General features: G+C 49.8%; 1 protein-coding gene across 2 annotated transcripts in view; it reads right to left on the bottom strand.

Moving 5' to 3' along the window:
* PAPLN (papilin, proteoglycan like sulfated glycoprotein) overlaps positions 1 to 16096 on the bottom strand; it is a 73752-nt gene that overhangs the window by 12737 nt on the left and 44919 nt on the right. For both annotated transcript variants that reach the window (XM_073348537.1, XM_073348538.1), the window contains 9 exons: positions 13315 to 13522; positions 9389 to 9565; positions 8058 to 8214; positions 6675 to 6761; positions 5319 to 5589; positions 5086 to 5203; positions 3790 to 3919; positions 1511 to 2225; positions 213 to 350 (listed from right to left, as the gene is read on the bottom strand). In XM_073348537.1, coding sequence (XP_073204638.1) covers positions 213 to 350; positions 1511 to 2225; positions 3790 to 3919; positions 5086 to 5203; positions 5319 to 5589; positions 6675 to 6761; positions 8058 to 8214; positions 9389 to 9565; positions 13315 to 13522 — 2001 coding nt within the window. The remainder of the gene's footprint in view (positions 1 to 212; positions 351 to 1510; positions 2226 to 3789; positions 3920 to 5085; positions 5204 to 5318; positions 5590 to 6674; positions 6762 to 8057; positions 8215 to 9388; positions 9566 to 13314; positions 13523 to 16096) is intronic.

The raw sequence follows: 16096 nt of genomic DNA, 5'->3' as shown, positions 1-16096 counted from the left end.
AATTAACAGCCTATTTGTTATTGCTATGCCTAGGCCTCTCTGGTATCACCTAGTAGCAGGGTTCAGTTAGGAGGGGATTTTCCAGTTTACCAAGTTATTTTCTTTGTATTTTGTTTTTTGAGAATGTCTTAGAAAAAAGATTCTGCAAACTAATGGGGGAGGGGTGGGATCGTGATGTTGGAACAGGAATTGCAACATGGGACCAGATTTACCTGTCAGATGATAGTGGCTTCCCATCTTTCTGCCACTCAATTCTGGGGAAGGGAGAAGAACCTGCCTTGCAGAGAAGATGAATGGTCTGTCCCAAGGCTGCCTCCACTACAGAGGACTCGGCTCCTTCCAGGATGACTCTGACAGAGATAGAGATGATTTCACTCCCTGTGTCCATCTCTTGCTTCCCCACCCTGTCTTTGTTTTCTCTAAGGATAATCTCCAGCTTCAGTAGATATACCCATGTTAGTTCTGATTGAGCGTGAGTGCCAAACAGAGAAGTGTAGCCACAGTGGCAGGAGGGACTTTCCGCCCATGTATGATCCTGTCTGAAATCATAGGTACCTACTTGGGCAGCTATGCCCGCTCACTGATGTGGCTACTCTTCTATTTTTAGCACACTGGCTCAACCAAAGCTAGTGCAGGTATGTCTACCCAAGTTGGAAATCACGCCTCTAGCTCCAGCGTAGACATACCTGTAAGATAGGCCTTAAGGACAGGATGGGAGCTACACAATAGTGAGCTAAGTAACCCAGAGGTCAGTTATATATAGCTCTGTTAGAGACTAGAGGCTTGAAAGCCTGCGCTCGGCAATCCAGGGCTAGACCTCTCCTGTTGGGGAGAAGACCAATCTTTACAAGCTGAAATGCTGTGGACAGCCAATCGATGAGGTAGAGGCAGAGACCATTAAAACCCTAGTCTGGGAGAACAAAATCAAATCTGAATCCAGGTCCTCGAAGACACCAAGCTAGTGTTTTCTCTAGACTTACAATCGAACCAAATTCTCAAATCCTGAAATTCAAATGCCTTGGATTTGTGGGGCATTCATCAGCTGGATCTGGATCCATTTCCAGTATTAACCCCACTGCTGTTCCCCTACCATGCCAAAATAAAGTCTTGAAATCACACACAGGGCCAAATTTAACCCTGGTGTAAGTAAGCACAACTCCTGTTGATTTAAATGGGAGCCAGAGCTGGCCAACAAGGATCCCTGTAAAGTGCCCACTAGATATAAAGGATAGAGATTAAGGGCCAAATCCTGCATTCCTTACACACCTAATACTTCCACTCAAGTCAATGGCTGTATGAGATGTGCAGGAGTGGGCCCCAGAAGAGGTAAAGTGGGTACTAGAAATCCCCATTGCATGGACAGCTGGCTTTCCACAGGGACACTATTGTAAGTAATCTGTAGTGGGAGATTTCAGGAGAGTGAGTTAGTTGTGGATTGGAAAACATTTCCCCCTGTAGAAGATGGCACTTGGTGCTTTGGTATCACAGCGAGGTAGTATAAAAACATCACCTGTACAAGCTTCGCTGCAAGGTGGAACCCGGCAAGGTTCGATGCCCAAGTCCATCCACCCCCGGAGTGTCTGCTCCAGAGGAACTCCGCCACTGCTCATGTTCATGCTGTACCACCTGCCCATTGACAGTTAGCTGCCTCTCCGAGTGCCCAGACACCATTGTTTCTCCCCTCCCATGCAGCTGGCTTGATTGGTCTGTCCTCCTTTCCCCAGGAGCTGAAGAGTGACGAGAGCCCCAGCGCTGGCTAACCAAAGTGCCATTCCTCTGTGAAGACTCTGGCAGTATATCCACATTCATGGTCCTGCTCCAGCCGTTCTCCCTGTGGTGCAGCCCTGTGCCCTGCCATGCCGTATGGCTATCAGGCCCAGGTTGGACAACATGGAAGGACCCTCGTGTTCCTCCTCCTTGGCTATGACTCTCAGTCCCTCTTGCAGATGGCTGCGGCTGTCCTTGGGCTTCTCCCTCTCGTGGGTGGGAGCCAGAGTGGATGTGCGAAGTCCCCCTGTGGTGCTGGTGCCCCACACTGCTTGTTCCAATGGAGCCTTGGCAGGCCCTCATGCACTCCTCCTCTGAGGCAAAGTTGTTTGTGTTGCCATGGCAACCACCATACCAGAACCGGTTGCACTTGCCGACAGCAGTTACAAAGTACCAGCGAGTGGTCCAGTCTGTGCAGGGGCCCTGGGCACTGGGCAGCAGACACTTGACAGGATAAGCTACGAACAAACGGCAGAAAAGAAAAAGATCTGATTGTGAGGGTTGACTCCTGGGTCCCCTTTTTACTGAGCACATAGCCCCGATAGCTTTATCGCCATGCTACCCAAGGCTGCTGTCCGTGGAAGGAGAATGATCTCATGAGTAGCATACCCAGCTAGGAGATTGGGGTTCTGTTCCTAACTCTGTCCTTGATTCCCAGGGTAACCTTGAGCAAGACACTCTCACCTCTCTGTGTCTCAGTTCCTTATGTGTAAAATGGAGATACCATCACTTACCTCCCAGGGGCTGCTGGTGTTCATTTAGGTTTTATAGCCCAGCACAGTGTTACACTATTGTGAGTTATTCTTGAGCTCTGGGGTTCCTGCTTTAGGACTGGAGAGGGAGGGTGTCATTCCAAGGTCATCCACCCGAGGCTTGGAACCAGAACTGGCCACAAAACCTAGGGTAACACAAGGTGCTCTGGCCCCCACATGCTAGGACAAAGGAGTAAATGTAATCCCGTGGCCCTATGAACCTTGGGCTTCCTGCTGGCTCACAGGCACTGTTCTGACTCCCTAGAGCTAGGATGCATCAGAGAAGCAGCTTCAGATGCTATGGCCCAGATTACAAAGTGGCCACTATAGGGGTGAGGAGGAGTGTGCAAGAAGTTGTCCCTTCCCGGGGATGGCTGGGCAGAAATGCTCCCAGTGGCTGTCCCTGTGCTCGAGAAGGGGGTTGGGGAAGGCGATGTAATAGCACACTCCTGATACTACTCTGCCAAGTACAGCTGGTGTCCTGGGGGACAGAGTAGCTCTATCCTAGAATGGGGCAAACAGCACTTCCTCTGAGCTAAAGGAACAAAACTGAGTAACAATTTCCCTGGAGCTCCTCCTGGAGCACCATGGCTCTGCAGTGCCCCCTACTCAGAGATCAGAGTAACAGCTGTGTTAGTCTGTATTCGCAAAAAGAAAAGGAGTACTTGTGGCACCTTAGAGACTTTCCACAGTATGCATCCAATGAAGTGAGCTGTAGCTCACGAAAGCTTATGCTCAAATAAATTGGTTAGTCTCTAAGGTGCCACAAGTACTCCTTTTCTTTTTGCTACTCAGAGATGTGGCTTCAAATCTTCAATTGAAGCCTTAAGTGACATGTTCAACCCCTAATTATAGCCCTGAAACCATACTGGGGTCAATAGGATTGTTTGGGGGGTAGGATATGGCCTACTGATAATAGGATGATTCCTAGCTTGTCATGGATCAAGGCAACTGACAGGGATCAATGCAAGCAGGGATGCATGCGTGAGTCCTGGCCTGCAGAGTGGCCCTTACGAGGAAGTCCTATAGACTCCAACAGAGATTAAATCAATAGGATTCTAAAGAAAGTTAATAGGGGTTGATAGGAATTTCTCTAATGTTTTTTTCCAACCATCATACAGAATCCTATTGCAGGGAGAGTATTTTTTATTACATTTTACAGGATAGGTAAAAAACCCTACACAAAGCTTCACATTTTCTATTATAGTCTGTGGGACTTTCCTTTCAGGGGAGGCACATTTCTAAAGCAGGAAGCCAAAACATCACTTACGTTGGCTGGGTCTATTGAGGCATCCTTCCCCTTGAGGTCCTGAAGCTGAAGCAATGTTGTCATAGCAGCAGCCATAGAAAGACCCTCGACACTCATCAGACGGGTTCTGCTGGGACAAAGCTTGGCTTGCCTTAGTGAAAGGAATTCAAAGCCAAAAGTTACTGGGCAGCTACTGCTACCGCACCAGCTGCTGCACAGGTGAGAAATCATACAGTTTGCCCACTGGATTGGTCTAGCAGCTCGAGGAGCCATTATCAACTTTGATTTTCTATGAGTAAGTGTCATGCCAGCGGGGGGAGCTAGACTGACAGCACTGGAGCCAAGAGATTCTCTGCTTATCTCCAGAACAGAGACAGCAAGTTCCGGGGCAGTGCAAGCCTCCCTATGCTGCCCACCAATGTGCCTGAAGGAATCAACTCTAGGGATAAGAAGGGAGTTCTTTCTCTGTGGCCACTCCTGCCCTTGGCTACTCTGTTGAGACTGCGAAGAGGGGAACTGCCAGTGGCGATGGTGGTGTTCTCCCCTGTCCACAAGGAATGGGATGGGGATCACTGTCTCATGTCACATAGACCACCGGATAATTGAATGGTATGGAATTTCAGTCATTATTCACCTAGGTTAGGTTAAAATGGGCAACTTCGAAGTGTGAAACTCTCGATATCGCTTAAGCCATCTGTCCCTGTTTGCATTTTGGCATGCCCTGATAACCTGTTCTGGACCACGAACCACCTTGTTAGCCCAAACTGACTCTACACAGGTCCGGAATCTAGCATCTCCCACTGCAAAGACCTATCAACTTACATTTTCAGAAAAAAACAATCATATCTAAGTTAGCCTCATAGAATGGCAGGAACCATACATCAAACACAGGCCCAATAATCAAATACTTCCCTCTCCACATGCAGTGCTGCTGATTTCCAGTTGCCTTGAGAGAGGGAGTTTGGTTCAGTGTCCTATAATAAGGAATATTGAGTCTCTTCCCCAAACGAGGATGCTCCACTCGTCAACCCAGCAGCACAAATTGCAGCTTCTACACCACTACCCGGGACCCATTGCACGAGGGAATTCCAGTGGGGCTCACTGAGTGGCAGCAGATAGGAATGTTGGCTTTGTGGGCATCTAGCATCATCCCTCTATCAATTCCCCAGAGTTATTGTCAGGAGACATAAAGAAAGCGTAGAACAGGAGCCAAAAACCTCAGTCTCCAGGGCCAGAGCCAAACCCTGAAAACAATGTGCTATTTCAACCAGATCTCAATATTATTAGTAAAAGGTTCTAGAGAGTTCTGGCACTTACCGCTGGGGAGGCTGCAGCGGGCCTGTTTCTGCTCACATAAACATCACTGTAATATTGTGTGCAACCCACATTGTTGGGGCCCTGGGCAGCTGATATTCCATCAGGGCAACATCCATACCTGCAGGGAAAAGACAAAGGGCTTAGCAAAATCTGTCTTATCTGGAACCCTGACCCAACAAAGGCAGTCTATAATCATCAACTCTGCCAGCCCAAAACTCACTGTTTCATCTAACCTGCTCTGATGGCATGTGCTGAAGGGGCAGCCTTGCCCAAAAGGGCCAGAAGCCGGAGTGCGGCCATCTGAGCAGCAGCCATGAGGGCTCTGGCTGCAGTCCCAAGGGCCAGTCCCTGTGGCAATATCCTGATGGGAGCTGAACTGCCGGGATCCTGAAGAGCTTGAGTGGGATTCCCAACGAAGAGGCAAGAAGTTAGAGCTATGGTCCTCATTGGGCTGGAGCTGATGGTGTGTGGAGCTACCTTGGATTGTTCTTTCATTGCTATAAACTGAAAAGAAAATTCCTTAATGCATGCAGCCATTTCAGGTGGGCAACAAAATCCAGTCTCTGTTTCCTCTGCCTCTGTTCAAAGCACATTGATAGATGAAAGAAGTCCTCTACCAGTCCGACTCTGAGGCCAGACTTGTTAACGTACATTTTCCACCTGGGAGAAAGTCACAGGGAACTTCCTGATTGAAGCTTTGGTTCCCATTCACAATGAATTCTGGTTCCTTAAGATTACTGTGCTACCAGATGACCTATTACCCTTAAGAAATGGTCTCTAACAATATTCTTCCTGTCCTCCCACTAGTCCAGGAAACACTGTTAGCTACATCATATGGGCAGTTTCCCCCCTCAAATATTCCTATTATAAAGTGACTGCAGGCAAGTGTTTAGCAGGTTTCTCAATACACACGGACTGGCCTTCAAAGGAATGATGACCTTCGTGAAGACTGAATATGGCATCAGTCACCTCAAATCACTTGCTGGCTACTCCCTCCCTTCTACAAACACACCCAGCTCAGTAACAGACCTGAGATGCCCCCCACCTGTTTCACTTTCTCCCCCAAATGGGGGTTCCCTGTTCTCTCAGATTCTCTGGGTGTCTTTAGTTCCCAAATATCTTTTGTATCCGCTGCAGTAGTGGTTCAAAATAAGGCACTGGAGCTGCCAATGCAAGATTCTGGGTCAGACTTGAAACCTAAAGATGCCTGCAGCACACAACTGAGTGGAAACAGGGGAACTCTTCTAGAGATAAGATGGGGAGCAAGTCTGCAGGTGGCGAAGAAAGGTTTGGAACTGGCCTGCTGGCAAGGGACCATAGTAAACTTATTATTCTCCTGGCAACCTCTTGGACATGACTGCCAAAGAGGCACTCCATTTACCCTATGCCTAATGCCACCCATATCAAAGTCTAGGATTTACGCACACATATATACATTCCTTTTTGAATTTGTATCTAGATACAACTCAATATAGATATAAAGGGATCTGTAAATTGTTCCTCACCCTACAATTCCTGGCAGCCCATGGAAGCCACATAAAGAAAACAGTAAAGAGGACATCATAAAAGAAAACACACAACTTCCAAACCTGCAGTGCCACTGTCTGGGTAGTAGCGGGTCAGCAAGTACTCTCGGCTGATGTCATAGCCTGTGGTGTCCTGCATACTGGGAACCTCTGCAAGGAGATGGACAAATGACAGAATATAGGCAGTGGGTTGGACTAGTCAGTGAATAAAGGTGTCTGTATTCACCTGTGCCATGGGATTGGACAGGAGAAGAAATATTCAGATTGGGATAAAGTGTCCACAAAATTATTCCAAATCCTGGGGGGACCCAGTGTGGGAGGAGCTTGGCATCGTTCTCTGTCAACCTGCATAATCCACGGCCACATTCCTATAAGGCCAGAGGAGGGAGAGAAAGACAGACCCTAGCCAACCAGATGACATGTTGAAACATGTCGAATCATGGATCTGCCATGACACAGCTGTGGGCAGCAACATCTCTGCAGCCTTTAGCTTTCAGGCCAGGAGGGGCAATATCCTAACTCTGGACATCTCTCACAGTGTGCCAAAAATTAATTGCCCTGCAGGGGATAGTGAGACAGTAAGATGGATTAACAAAGATGCCTACAGTTAGCACTATAAGCAATGGTGAAACACTGTCTGCTCTGTCATGTGAGACTTCAGGTAACTAATTCTGGGGCCCATTGTTAGGCTGCTGTTGCTTGAAGCCAAACAGACTTGATAAATGAACCAATCAGGAGTGGGTCCTATGGATTTGAGGGTGGAATCATAGCATTAACATAGCTAACAGGAGACCTCAAAGCTCCTGAAGCCAATGAGGAATTTTGTTTGCTCAGAGCATCCATGCTGATAGACAGCTTGGACTGGATGAAACGTCAAAGCAATGCCCCTAGTTCTGAGGCGATAGACACAGTAGGGCAGGTTTTGGTACATTTGGTTTGATTCTCCTATCTGGCTGGAGGGAGAAGTATGGAGAGCAAGTGTTTGTAACAACACCCTGGTCAGTGTGTTGTGTGCCCTTGTCTACACCTGATCCACAGAGGATGAGACCGTTACAACCCCCAGCTACAGAGCCATGCCCACGTGGCAGAGACTCACACTTTTAGTTCTGGTGGTCCCTGATGCAATCCTCAGTGTCACCCAGGACAGAGGCCATCAGACAGGCAAGGGAAATACAGGAATTAAAAGCATCAGTCTCAAAAGGGGTAGGCACTGGTGTTGCTCACGTGCTTGATTCACACGTTTCAGACAGCACAGGAAGCAGGAAACCCATTCCAGGCACCGCGGGAAGATGGAGTAAACTAGCTGCTCTATGAAAGTTGCACAAATGGGCAGGCAAGGAGCAGAGGCTTTGAAACAATCAGCCCTGCTGGCATGAGATACTGGGAATTTTTATTCAAAAGCAGGAACATCCTAGGAAAATCCAGAGGTCTAGTAATGTCACTTACGCTGCGGCAGATAGCAGGGCTGAGTGTTGCAGCTTCCCAGCACGGCTGGGGTCTGCGGCTGGCTGGCCTTGCACGTCTCAGGGGGGTAGAATTTGGAATCGCCATCAGCACAGATGACCTGGCGTTTTCGGATGCCTGAGTCACAGCTCTTCGAACACTTGGGCAGAAAGATGAGATGAGAGAGCAGGGAGACAGAATACAGTAACTCCACGAGCCTGGCATGCTGACCAGGAATATGGTTAGCTGCTGGCAAAACATGCCAAAGCATAGCCCATGGCAGCCTGCTGAATGACGGTGTGACCAACCCAGAACTGTTGAACATGGCTAGTAGCAATTTGTCTGTTACTGGCGTCCAACGGCCCTGGTAGGCAGAGTCCTAACGTCTTCTCTGGGGCCAAGTACCAAATTTCAATGGGGCTGACAATGGAGCAACCAGGTTTGATGGTTCTGGTAGCATAGCTGACTGGCATTACCACCCTTGCTAGGAAGTAAGGTGGGGGTGGCAGGGGGGGATTGGCAGCAGCCAGGAATGAAGGCAAGGAAGTCGGGGAAGGGGGATTAAGTATCTGTGTAAAACATCTGCCCCAGCAAGACACTTCTCGCCTTTAATCAGGTAGAGGACATCATTTTCAAAATTAGACACCCAAACCAAGTGCTCGTTCCCTCATTTTGTTGGAATCCTATGCAACAGACAGGACCAGATTAAGGCATAAGGGCTCACCTAGCTTTGTTAAGGCCCCATCTACATGGTGCCAGGAACTGTGCTTAGCATCTTTTAAGCCAGTTCAGGCTAACTCAGCTGGCACAGATGGGGCAAAATTGAGTTTGGGAAATTGTCTACTAGCTTTGGTGCTGTTCCTGACCACAAGTCAGGCTAAACACAGTTTGGCCCTCTATCTAAAGGCAGGCGACCCTCTGTCTAAATTGGGTTACCCTGAACCCTTTCAGAAACATACTTCAATTCACCAAACATGATGACCAGCGAAATAGAGATGGAGCCTCTCTCATACTCCATCTGTCACATTCAAATGGGTAGCTGTGATGTTGATAATGGTGTCACAGAAATGGGAATAACGAAGCAACAGGAGTGGATTGTTTCAGTGTATCAGCTGCATGCTGCCACAGTCACTAAAACATTGATCCCCCCAGAGGGCTTGTTTTTGGAGAAGACACAAGCTGTGACACTGAGCCGTGGAGCTGATAACGAAGGAGTACGTGCTCCTGGCCTCAACCAGCATGCGGACCGATTCAGTCACAGCGCAATATGTGAGAAACACTGCTTGAGTACAAGTTAACTGATGAAGCGAGCACCATGAGGGTACGACACTCACCAGGCCCCAGACTCCAATGTGCCAACCAATTTTCTGGATGCAATTCTCCTTGCTGCAGGGCTGTCTGAGGAGTGGTTTAGGCTGTGTCAGGCAGGCAAAGTCTTGAGTCTGAGATCCCAACTCGGTTCTGCAGGTGACAGTCCGGGTCTGAACACCCTCTCCACAGCTGGCTGAGCACTGCAAGAAGGGGCCTGATTGTTACAGGGAATGCAGCCAGGTACCTCTGAGCTTCCTGGCTCTGCTCCCCAATTTCAAAATAGAAGTCAGCTTTGAAAACGTACAGTATGAACCACCATCGGAGAAGCAGCCTAATGCATATGTTACTGGGATGCCATCATTCTTTGGCTATATAGGAGTCAGAGTACCCTGATGGACAGGGCATTGGCCTGGGACTTGGGTTCTATTCCTGACTCTGCGACTAGCTTGCTAGGTGACTTGGGCAAGTCACTTCACCTCTCAGTTTCCCCATTGATGAGGATACTGACCCTCTTTGTAATGTGCTTTGAGATCTACTGATGCAAAGTGATACACACGAGCTACAGGTTATGATGTTAGTGCAGGGGTGGGCAAACTTTTTGGCCCAAGGGCCACATCTGGGAATAGAAATTGTATGGCGAGCCATGAATACTCACAAAATTGGGGTTGGGGTGTGGGAGAGGGTGCGGGCTCTGGTTGGGGGTGTGGGCTCCAGGGTGGGTCCAGAAATGAGGAATTCAGTGTGCAGGAGGGGGCTCCGGGCTGGAGTGGGAGGGATGTGAGGGGGGGGTGAGGGCTCTGGCAGGTGGTGAAGGCTCTGGGGTGGGGCTGGGGATGAGGAGTTTGGGGTGTAGGAGGGTGCTCTGGGCTGGGATTGAGGCATTTGGAGGGTGGGAGGGGATCAGGACTGGGGCAGGGGGTTGGGGTGCGGGGGGAGGCTCAAGGGCTCAGGCTCTGGGCGGTGCTTACCTCAAGCGGCTCCCAGAAGCAGTGGTGTGTTCCTTCTCCAGCTCCTACGTGGAGGCACAGCCAGGCGGCCCTGCATGCTGCCCCGTCCGCAGGCATCACCCCTACAGCTCCCATTGGCCGTGGTTCCTGGCCAATGGGAGCTGCAGGGGCTGCACTTCGGGTGGGGGCAGTGTGCAGAACGGAGCCCTCTGGCTGCCCCTACATGTAGGAGCCAGAGGGGAGCCATGTCGCTGCTTCTGGGAGCTGCATGGAGCGGCCCCCGACTCTGGTTCCCAGCTGGAGCGCCGGAGCTGGGTAAGCCCCAGACCCCACTCCCCAGCGGGAGCTCGAGGGCCGGATTAAAACAACTGGTGGGCTGGATCCAGAAATCAGCATAAGGTAAGTATTTCAGAGCAGGGAAGAGAACATAGGTTCTTGCATTGTCCAGATCCCCGGCCCAAAGACCTTGTCACACTCAAGTGATCCACATTCTGGCTCCTAATTGGTTTCTCCTGATGACAGAGGGAGAACAGGAACTCTCTGTTTTTTCACATGGTGGGGCTGTGTTGTGACCGCTATGCTAGAAATTACATTTTATATATATATTTTTAGTGTTTTTCAATGCGACATTCCTCTTTTAATTTCACTGTCATGATTCCTAGTATCCAAACCATTCTGGAATCTGTGGCAATCTCCATATTTATATATTTTTCCTGCATCTTTCAAGACAAATGTAGAGTCCTGAATCTGTTTCAGGAATTGCAATGCCATGATGTTATGCCACACTGTCATATTACATTGTTCAACATCTTCATTAATGATCTGGATGATGGGATGGATTGCACCCTCAGCAAGTTCATGGATGACACTAAGCTTGGGGGAGAAGTAGATACACTGGAGGATAGGGATAGGGTCCAGTGTGGCCTAGACAAATTGGAGGATTGGGCCAAAAGAAATCTGATGAGGTTCAACAAGGACAAGTGCAGAGTTCTGCACTTAGGATGGAAGAATCTCATGCACTGCTACAGGCTGGCTAAGTGGCAGTTCTGCAGAAAAGGACCTGGGGATTACAGCGGACAAGAAGCTGGATATGAGTCAACAGTGTGCCCTTGTTGCCAAGAAGGCTAAGCGGCATATTGGGCTGCATTAGTAGGAGCATTGCCAGCAGATTGAGGGATATATCAGAGAGATAAGTACCACAGAGGGAGAAGAATTATTTAAGCTCAGTAGCAATGTGGACACAAGAACAAATGGATATAAACTGGCCATCAGGAAGTTTAGACTGGAAATTATATGAAGGTTTCTAACCGTCAGAGGAGTGAAGTTCTGGAACAGCCTTCAAAGGGAAGCAGTGGGAGCAAAAGACACATCTGGCTTCAAGATTAAGCTTGATAAATTTATGGAGGAGATGATATGATGGGATAACCTAATTTTGGCAACTAATTGATCTTCAACTATTAGCAGTAGATATGCCCAACGGCCTGTGATGAGATGTTAGATGGGGTGGGATCTGAGTTACTACAGAGAATTCTTTCCTGGGTGTCTGGCTGGTGAGTCTTGCCCACATGCTCAGGGTTTAGCTGATTGCCATATTTGGGGTCGGGAAGGAATTTCCCCCAGGGCAGACTGGCAGAGGCCCTGGGGATTTTTCACCTTCCTCTGCAGCATGGGGCACAGGTCACTTGCTGGAGGATTCTCTGCATCTTGAAGTCTTTAAATCACTATTTGAGGACTTCAATAGCTCAGACATAGGTCAGGGGTTTGTTACAGGAGTTGCTGGGTGAGATTCTGTGGCTTGCGTTGTGCAGGAGGTCAGACTAGATGATCATAATGGTCCCTTCTGACCTTAAAGTCTATGATTCTAAGTGATTATTCCCCTCTATTTGGCACTGGTGAGGCCACATCTGGAGTACTGCATCCAGTTTTGCCTCCCCCCACCCACCCCCACTACAGAAATGATGTGGACAAATTGGAGAGAGTCCTGCAGAGGGTAACGAAAATGATTAGGGGGCTGGGGCACATGACTTATGAGGAAAGGCAGAGGAACTTGGCTTATTTAGTCTGCAGAAGAGAAGAGTGAGGGGGGATTTGATAGCAGCCTTCAACTACCTGAAGGGGGGATTCCAAAGAGGATGGAGCTAGGCTGTTCTCAGTGGTGGCAGATGACAGAACAAGGAGCAATCATCTCAAGTTGCAGCGGGAGAGGTCTAGGTTGGATATTAGGAAAAACTTTTTCACTAGGGGGGTGGTGAAGCACTGGAATGGGTTACCTAGGGAGGTGGTGGAATCTCCATCCTTAGAGGTTTTCAAGGCCCGGCTTGACAAAGCCCTGGCTGGGATGATTTACCTGGGGTTGGTCCTGCTTTGAGCAGGAGGTTGGACTAGATGACCTCCTGAGGTCTCTTCCAACCTTAATCTTCTATGATTCTATGGTGCACCTTTTCAGGCAATGCAATGTCTCAACACAGCAATACAAATGTTGCCAGGCTGTACTGCTGGACTGAACGTAAATTCAGGAGAATAAATTTCAGCCCTGCACTGAAGATGGATTAGACAGGATTTAATAGGTGTCCTCCATCTCTCCTTTCTATGCTTCAAGGATTTCAAATGTCTTCCTCATTGGCAGGCTTGCATGTAAGTGGTTCAAAGAGTTCCCCCTTGTGGAGACACAAATACACCAAGGCACCAACAATCCAACTCGCAATATCGTGTATGGACTGAACTCTGCCCAGACATACAGTTTAGTGTAATGCCTTTGTAGATTAAGGACCAAGGCAGGATTTGGTCCTCCGTCTGCACAGAGTATGTTCTACAAGTCCCTTTCTCTGCCCAATCTGCACAGGATCTAAGTCTGTTGCAGCCCTAGGTGGAGAACCTGTCTCTTTAGCTCAAGCTGTAGCATTTCACACTTCTAGCTCTGAAGGTCCCTGGTGCAATCCCTGGTGTGCTAGCTCAGAGGGTGGTTGTCTGATATGTACATTGCATTCAAAGGGTAAACTCACCTCTGACCAGGGCCCTGCGCTCCACGTTGCACACTGTCGCATGTTGCAGGGCTGCGTGCTGCGGGGCTGCTCCGCAAAGGCCATGCACTTGGCATCGTCCACCACCCCCTGGGAGGCTTGTCCATTGTATGACATGCAGTAAACGGAACGTGTTTGGGTACCTCCCCCGCAGGTGGCTGAGCAGGCTCCCCACTCCCCGGTTTTCCAGCTGTAGGTAACAGAAAGCCGTCACAGAACCAATGAACAAAGAGGGCTAGCAAGGAAGACCCTGTACATAGAGCTTGCTGTATCACAGCTGGTGCCCAAAGGGCCAAGGTTAACTCTTAAATCCCCAGTTCAACCAGTTAGGGGAAAATCTCTTTTTGTGTTGTAACATCAGCAACAGAAAGAAAGAAAGACACAAAGGGCCACCACAGCATGACAGGACGTCACAGGGGCATATTTTTGTCTTTCACTCAAGAAAATTGGCAAAGGTGGCAATTTGCATTATACCTGCATGTCCAGGAGGCAGCCATGAAAGTAACGGATGACTACACAAGCTGACCATATGTTAAGTGAGTTTCACCATAACAGTCAGTGTGGAGCTGATCACCATTACATTACCAGAGGCAGAAACTCAAATGTAGCTGGAGTAAAGTTACAGGTGAGTTTAAACATGAACAATTACTGCATAGTGTAGGTGGGCAATGGGGCAGCCCTGTGGAACCAATCCCTGAGTGCAACCCACTTGGCTTTCTGACTGTGTGGGGACCCCTCAGGCCTGGTCTACTGTTAAAATTTAGACTGACCTAGTTATGCCACTCAGGGGTGTGAAAAATTCATACTGAGTGGTATAGTTAAGCTGACCTAACCCCCAGTGTACATGAGGCTAGGTCGCTGGAAGAATTCTTCCATTGACGTAGCTACCACCCCTCGGAGAGGTGGATTACCTACGGAAAAACCATGTCCATCGATGTAGGAAGTGTCTACAGCTGTGCCGCTATAGTGCCCGTAATGTAACCATGCCCTTAGAACACCACTTTTATTTATTTCTAAAAGGAAGAGGGGGAAAAAAGGCATCTCTCCACCAACTAGAGTGCGATCCTTGAAAACATCTCATACAGGACTGCACAATAGAAGACAAGCAATGCAATCAGCCCGACCACCTAACAAACTCCAGCCACAAGCTACAGTATAGAGAAAAACCAAAACCCCATTCTGTCTCAAAGCCCATTCTTAGAATGTGGGTGGTGACCCCTTGTTGGTGGTCGGTGGACAGCTTCCTTGTCACAGGGTGCTGGCTTATGTCCTTATTTCCAACTGCTGACTTGCATTAAAAAATGCTAAAAATTCATTAGACATACTCTTTGTCATGTAAACAATTGCAGTAGTTGCCACCGAGTTGGGAGGGGAGGGCTCCTCACGATAATCCCACTGTTAGGATGAGGTCCACATTAGGAAAGTTTGAAAACCCTTGTCCTAGCCCTTTCCACCCATGCTCCAACCCTATGCCTGGGAACACAGATGGGCCTTGCAGCACACCTTGAAGGACATCAGATAGGGGTTATTTTTGACATAGGCACCGACTTCCCAATTTCGGGGCGGGGTCGACCCCAGTTCCATCCCAGGCCCTGCCCCCATTCCATCCCTTCCCCCAAGGCCCCACCCCTGCCCTACCTCTTCCTGCCCCCATTCTGTCCCCTCCCAAGGGCGCTCCATAGACAACTGGTGCCTCCCCATACTAGGAGGCATGATATAAAGGGGAGGTCACATGTCCCCCTGACCAACCGCTCCCCCACGCCCAGCCCTGGGCCACCATACTCTCCCCACTGCACGTTACCTGCAGGAAGGGGGCGCTCTGTCCTCCCGCTGCTCCTGCCCACCCCCTATCCCCCGGCATGTCCTGCTGCTCTCCCTGGCAGGATGGAGCCGGGGCAGGGAGCAGAAGGGAGCCACTTCTAAAGTTGTCCCCTCCTGGTTGCTGCCCCGCAGCCCGACAGCTGCCTGAGAGAGCCTGGCTGGGGAGGTGACTTCCGCTCCCTGTCTGGGGAGGCAGCTTCTCCTCCCTGCCCAGGCTCAGCCACCGGGGACTGCAGCTGAGCAAGTTGGAAACATGCAGGAAGGTGGAGCTCCGGCTCGCTCGTCCCTGGTCCTTGGCACCCAAGCCCAGGCAGGGAGTGGAAGCTACCTCCCAGCCAGGCTCTCTCAGGCAGCCACCAGCTGGCCATACTGCAGAGCACTGTCCCAGCAGCCGGAAGGGGTTGGTCCCTTCCACTCCCCAGCATCTGGGGAAATCTTCCCTGATGTCACCCAGCCCCGCCCTCACCCCACCTCTTCCCGCCCTGCCTCTTCCTGCCCCATTCCACCCTCTCCCTTGCCTCTTCCTGCCTCCCGCTCCTCCTCCTCCTCCCCCACAGTGCCTCCTGCACACCACCAAACAGCTGATCGCAGCGGGCGGGAGGCGCTGGGGAGATGGGGAGGAGCTGATTGGAGAGGCCCCCCGGCAGCGCAGGTGCTAAGGGGGAGGAGGGGCCTGCCAGTGGGTGTTCAGCACCCACTATGTTTTTTCCATGGGTGCTCCAGCCCGAGAGCACCCACGGAGTCGGTGCCTATGATTTTGGACCACAGTGGTGTGTGGAGCCCAAAATCGGCAGTAGGGGGTGCTCATGGAGAACTTCCTGTCATCAGCTACCTCCCAGTTAATCAAGTAAGCTCCAGCTAAAACAGCTCCACTGATTAGTAAAAGGGCAGATATAATTTCTGCTATCTCCTTCTACTTGTTCCCCCAGCCTGCCATTATCAC

Source organism: Lepidochelys kempii, chromosome 6 (assembly GCF_965140265.1).
Source record: "Lepidochelys kempii isolate rLepKem1 chromosome 6, rLepKem1.hap2, whole genome shotgun sequence".
Lineage (NCBI taxonomy): Eukaryota > Metazoa > Chordata > Testudines > Cheloniidae > Lepidochelys > Lepidochelys kempii.
Note: the sequence above shows the minus strand (reverse complement) of the source record. Positions and strands in the feature narration are given on the sequence as shown.